Source organism: Drosophila suzukii, chromosome 3, assembly GCF_043229965.1.
Source record: "Drosophila suzukii chromosome 3, CBGP_Dsuzu_IsoJpt1.0, whole genome shotgun sequence".
In the NCBI taxonomy this organism is placed as follows: Eukaryota; Metazoa; Arthropoda; class Insecta; order Diptera; family Drosophilidae; genus Drosophila; species Drosophila suzukii.
Window position 1 is genome coordinate 77690246 of NC_092082.1, and position 6506 is coordinate 77696751.

The 6506-nt window shown below is 41.3% G+C and overlaps 1 protein-coding gene across 1 annotated transcript; it reads left to right on the forward strand.

Moving 5' to 3' along the window:
* Positions 1–2157: 2157 nt before the first annotated feature.
* Positions 2158–5326, forward strand: Zip89B (Zinc/iron regulated transporter-related protein 89B). The gene is made up of 2 exons (XM_017071008.4): positions 2158–3862; positions 4966–5326. The coding sequence occupies exons 1-2, from the start codon at positions 2620–2622 to the stop codon at positions 5217–5219; spliced, it is 1497 nt and encodes a 498-aa protein (XP_016926497.4). The 5' UTR covers positions 2158–2619; the 3' UTR covers positions 5220–5326.
* The last annotated feature ends 1180 nt before the right edge of the window (positions 5327–6506 follow it).

Consider the following 6506-nt stretch of genomic DNA (forward strand, 5'->3'; position numbering starts at 1 on the left):
GGAATATATATATATTTTAAACAAATTTTTTATACTTATTACAAATATACATATAACAAGGAGAACAAGAATAGCATTAACTATACAAGAACAATGCAAATCTATCGTGTTTTTTTGCAATCTTTCTAGCATATAAAAAGTGCAAAAAAACAAAAAAAAAAACCTTAAAAACAGCAAATCAAATTTCAAATTTTACATGAATAACATTGCATATACAATTAACCCAAATTTCCTGTATAGTTAAAAAACTAATTTGTATTATATATGACATATTAAAGATACACAAACAAATTACGCTAAAATTGATATTTCTATGACGAAAAGGAATCCGAAAACCAACAAAACCGCACTAGTTTATACAAAGTAAAATATAAAAAAAATTATACATACATACATTATGTACTTTAAATGTTGATAAACAAAAAAAGAACACAAGAATAACCCATGCATTGATTTATGTATTCAAGAAAGGAAATTTACATACATATTTGCGACACAAAGAGGGCAGATCGAAGATAACCAAGATAAAGCGTTTAACGGTTGGCAAGCAAGCAGTGCACGCAGGCCTTTTGCTATTTGCAGGTATAGCAGTTAACATTGTTAACTGCGGCAAAGCAGTTTTAACACAAAAGTAAGTCGAAACAATTTAATTCTAATAGAGCGAAACAAAATAATAAATAACGCGAGTGAAGGAGTACTCAGAAATATTTTCCAACAGGAGTGTTGTAGGCATTATATCGGTTGCGAACGCGAATAAAGTAAAATAACAACAGAAATATTGTGTAAAAATGATTTATTATTAATGTATAAGTATAACGGCAACAACAAATGATAACTTAAAACGATGTAAGCAAACCAAGGAGAAAAACAACCAACAAAAGAACGAACAAAAAATATGAAAACAACAAAAAAACAAGAAAAAATTGAAACCAAAATAAATGAAAAATTATTGAAAAAATGAATTGTGTTTTTTTCCCATATTTGGTTAGCTACTTAAGCTAACTAATGGAAATGTTTATTGCTAAATAAATTATGAGAAATTAATAGGCTAGAAAAAACAAAAGAGTTAGTGTGGTTGACTGTACTAATTGACAGATCATGTGCCTCTAACAGTCACCTCACGATCCGTCCACGCTCCCATCGGAAATTACTCATTTCACAAACACGACTTAATGGCATCTGGCGCCTTATTTCATGTCAATGGTTTTACAGTTCTTGAGGAAGCCAATAACGGATAAAGCTATTGTGTTTATTCAGAAATTTCCTACAACTTTTTCATTTGGGCTATGAGATTATGGAAAAAAGTTTACTAAGACTCGTCAAATCATCTTGGACCTTTGGGCTAAGAGCTTAAAAAATGAGTCTACTACCATTCACTACCAAGTTATTCTTCCACATTTATTATACCTGTTTCGTATATTTATATCTATTTATATTTTTTTTTATATTTATAAGTTAGTTTTTTAACTGGTAACCAAAATACAAATTTTAAATGTTCCCTAACCAAAAAAGTGGAGTACAAAATCAATACACTTTAAAGATTAATTTTTGTCTCCCTAGATAATATTAAGGTAAGACTCTTGAGATGAATTAAAAGGAAATCTCAAAAGCAACACATTTTTAAAAATGTATTTTTTCGATTTTGTAAATTTAAAATCAAAATTCAAGTACCATTTTTTATAACCGGAAGTGTTGGCAACCCTGAAAAAGGCTTATGCCGAGAACCGTTAGTTATATGTGTTACCAATTAGCCGGGACGCAAACCACAAAGCAGGAGCTTTTGCTTCCGGCAACCAAAGTGGCGGCAAAGTAAAAGTTGCGATCCTACATCTTGGCTAAGGTCAGGCGCCTTTTAATGCTGGCCAAAGTGAACGGATGCAATTACTCAATTGCTCTGGCCTTTGTGCATTGTGTTTAGATATAGATATATATGTATAAACATAAATCTGTATGCTTATGCTTGGGCTCCAAGACAATTAGCGCTATTGCCAAACGAACAAGAGGCCCACAGGTGAACGCTCGCGAGTGGGAGAGCGAGCTTTAAAAGCGGTCTCTGTGTTTCTTACCTGCTTAACCTGCTGCTCACGTCGGGTCTTCAGTAGTGGGAGCATTTGGAATAAAAAGAGAGCTGGAGCGTCGAGCCCGCGCAAGATATTCAAGCGAACTACCAAATCCCGACTCCGTCAGTCTGCGAGGTCGCCTCAAGCGTTCAACACCTGTGCGCTAGAAAAACTAGAAACAAAAATATACATAAATACCCAACCCAAATCAACAACCGATCAGTACTACCAATTAGCATTAGCAGGCTCTTAACTCATCAAAAGTGAAAGAAAAGTGGCTGAATAAAGTGAAAAGTTAAGCGGTATGCAAGTGCAGAACCCAGCCCAATCAGATGAGCCCAACCCAACCCACAACCCAGTCGATTGAGATTCCGAGCGCAACGCATGCTGCTGTTTTAGCCAAGAGAGTTGCTTGTTTTTGGCCATAAGTGGGCCGAGAGGAGGAGAGTTGTCTGGAGTGTTTTAGCTGCTTCGAGAGATCGATCAGTGGAAAACCAAACAAACAAAAAGAGTTAAATCGAAAGCAATCAAAACAAAACAAAAGCGGCTGCCGATCAAGATGAATCAAACGCAAGTGAATAATTTCCTCAAGTGCTTCCTGCAAATCGATGAGCCCGCTGGCCGTTGGACAGCACGTCACGAGGGGGAGGACGACGATCACGACCACGATCACGACCACGACCATGATGAGGAGGATGAGGATGGGAATGGTGTGCTGGTGGCCAAGGTCACCGCCATGGTGGTGCTGTTCTGCGCCAGCGCCATCTGCGGCTCCATTCCCTTCCTGCTGAACCGCTGCTACCGCTGGACGGAGAGCCAGACGAATGCCCGCTCCGCCATTGTGGTCAAGTGTCTGCTGTACTTTGGAGGTGGTGTCCTGCTGGCCACCACCTTCCTGCATCTGCTGCCGGAAGTCCAAGAGGTTGTCGAGGAGCTGCAGGAGTGCAACATCATCGGGGAGCTGACCTTTCCCCTCGCCGAACTGCTCATGTGCTGCGGCTTCTTCCTCATGTACTTCATCGAGGAGGCCATGCACACGTATGTCCATCACCACCAGAAGGATAAAGCCGGCGCCGCCTTCGAGCGAGGTCACAGCATCCGGAATAGTCACCTGATGAAACCCAACAGCGAGGGCAACACCACCACTCCAACTGCTCCACCTCCACCTTTGCCGGGCACCGCCGAACTGGGAACCTTGTCGGTCCAGAATCTCCTGCAGAGCGATCTGGAGCAGCAGAAGTTCGCCTCCAAGCCACAGAGCCAGGCCAATGGACATGCGCATAACCACAGTCATGGTCATGGTCATGGACATGGTCATAGCCATCTGCCAGTGATCGCAGAGGATGCCTCCGCCGGAGACATGCTGGCCTCCTCGCTGCGAGGACTCTTCATTGTTTCCGCCCTCTCACTCCACGAACTCTTCGAGGGCATGGCCATTGGCCTAGAGAGCTCCGCCAGCTCGGTGTGGTTCATGTTCGGTGCCGTCTCCGCCCACAAACTGGTCCTGGCCTTCTGCGTGGGCGTCGAGCTGATCGTGGCCCGCACTCGGATGACCCTGGCCGTCCTCTATGTGCTGACCTTCGCCGTGGTCAGTCCATTGGGTATTGGCATTGGTATCCTGATTAATCACGGCCAGGAAACGACCGGACCCAGCTTGGTCTCGGCCATCCTGCAGGGCTTCGCCTGCGGCACGCTCATCTACGTAGTGTTCTTCGAGATCCTCTCCAAGAATCGATCTGGTCTGCGCGCCTACTTGGCCCTGTTCGTTGGCTTCCTGGTCATGTTTGGACTTCAGCAGTTGAGTAAGTACCATCTTTACATTACCATATTTATAAAATTATAGTCCCGAAATCCGATCGAAGCAAAAACCCATACTGTAGTTAATATATTTGTGGAAAATATGGTCGCTGTAGCCTTAGAAGTTTTTGTCTGAGTTGGTTCCTAAAGATTAGTAGAAGAAGGAAGAAGGGCATTTTAATATTTTCAAAATAGAGTTTACTCAATTTACTACCATAGAAAATTGAAAATTATGACCACTTGTCTCTTAAATATTTTTCTCATTACCGTAAGTTAAGGTTATGACGAAAAAAAAACCGTGGAAAATTAGTGTTAATTTATAAACATAAATCCGGTTTTCTAAAGGTACTACAATTCATTTACATGTGTAAATTAAATTAAATTTCCACAAACCTTAGTTTGAATGTTGATTTAATCCTTTCAAGCATTTACTGATTTTTTAGTTACCAGACTTAGGGGTAATTAGTAAGACCCGTCACCGGGTCTGTCAGCTGAGATTCTTCAACCGGAATCGATTCGGGTGGATTGGGAACAGGTTCTATATAGCTGATCCGCTGGACGCTGCGTGGTTGGCCTTGTAACTGCTGCGGTTTATTTTGCATACCCACATTTAAGACGGTTTTATCTGGCTGTCTGTCTGTCTGTGTACCTAGCAAACAGGTGAAATAAAAATCCCGTCCCTGTCATGAAGTCATCTCGCAAAAATCCGGGGGTTGCCCATCGAAAAAGCACCGTGAAAACCGTATATGAAATTCGTATGATGAGCACGGGATATAAAATTCAGAAAAAACGTTTACGCCACAAATATGTGATTAACCAAAAGTTGGATAAGTAAATGTATGTGGGCTAGATAAGGGCGGGACGAAAACGATCATAAATCATTACTTAGATCAAGGTGATTGAAATGGTTTTCAGTAGTAACGACTTTCCGAGCTACCATGACGAAATGTTTGGCAATCGAAGGGGAAGCAGGTGTAAATCACCATGTGGAAATAGGGTCAGGTCTAACCGATAAGGATTGGCACACTTTACAGCTTAGATTGTTCTGCCGCTGGTGAACATTAATAGATCTTGTTACTAATTGAGTTCAACCTATTTTTCGTTACAGCTTCTAGTGGCGGACATGGTCATAGCCACAGCCACAGCAGCTGCTCGTCGACGGAGGACGCACACGAGCACCAAGAGACTGAGACCAGGTCGAGCTCGGGTCACGCCCATGACCATGAGCACGGCCAGGATCACCCACCGCACCACAACCATGCCGAGGAGCTAGCCACTGTCCACCAGTACGAGCAGCAGCTGCAACTCCTGCGGCAGGTCACCCAAAAGCTGCTTGAAGCAAACCCCAAGAAGGAAGCCTAGATTGTAAACTGCCCAGCAGAGATTTGATCTAATTATTTAATATGTATTTATGTAGAAATAAACTGTAAAAATAATATAGTAAAAGTAAAACCAAATTATATAATTTACACCGTTATTGGTCGTTAATTATGGTCATTATTATTATGTTAGGGGATTGTTATACTTATTAAGAGGTTCAATCTGAAGAGGGTCTATTTTGGATTCCAAATATCTTTATTTGGTCGCACCCTTCTAAATGAGGGTATCAGGCGAATTTTGGTATGACTGTTATCTGCTTTTTTTATGAGGCATCTGCTATGCACGACACCCATAAACACATAACTTTGTCTGAAACCAATTTAATTGTATGCGAAAAAATACTTTAAAATTTGTTGTCAAGTATATAAATCATATATGATTTACTTTTGATTTTTGTTGTTGTTAATTGTAAAGACTAACAAAGGAGACATACACAATGTTAAAAGTTTTGAAGCTAATTGTTTTCGAGTTAGTCAACATGTCTCAAAATATTAAAACGTGTTTCATAAGAACACAATCTCAACAGCGTAAACAAAAATGTTTTTGCGGTTATCAAGTTGAAAAATGGCATTCTATTAATAAAATAATGGAATATAGTTAATATATATCTAACAGCTATACTAATATAGTATCTTATCAAGCTCACAAGATTCCGAACGAGCTGTTTAAAGTTAAAACGTGTTGCAACCATATTTCTGGCGTTTTAAACTGGATTGAGTTCTAAAGTTTGATTGCTTTCACGAATATTTTAAAACCCCTCCATAAAGCGAAATACGTGCCTCGGCATAAAGTTCCACCATCAGATTTCAGGCAGGCCCCGATTCGGGGCGCAATTCTCGGCATTGTGAAATTTCAGCACGATATCTCAACAGCAGTTGGCGAATCGTAAAGTGGTCTGGACTGGTGGACGAGGCCTTGTTGCCTGGTTGCCAGGTCTGAACTGTGTTCATCATGTGATCGGGCTGTGTTTGTCGCATAGCCCCCAATAAATACATTTTCAAGCTGATAGCTTCATTGGTTGCGTAAAATTTTAACACGATATCTCCACGAAACGCGTAGACCGGTTTCGAATTGGCCCCGCTGCTCTTTCCCAGCGGACCGCTATCTCTCTGCGTTTATTGATACCTCAGATAAGCGCTTGCTCTCCGCTCGGTCCAAACTGGCAGCCACCCCATCATCAGGCCCCCCCACCGATCCCCAGATTCCCGGGTTGCAGCGGAAATTAGCGCTTCAAGTGTCAAGTGCGAATTCGCCAGGGGGTAAACATAC

Bases quoted from the DNA above. Each gene is read 5' to 3' on its own strand.
- Zip89B (XM_017071008.4), top strand. From the start codon at position 2,620: ATGAATCAAACGCAAGTGAATAATTTCCTCAAGTGCTTCCTGCAAATC. The intron at 3,863-4,965 runs GTAAGTACCATC...TTTTCGTTACAG, and splicing joins GTTTGGACTTCAGCAGTTGA to CTTCTAGTGGCGGACATGGT.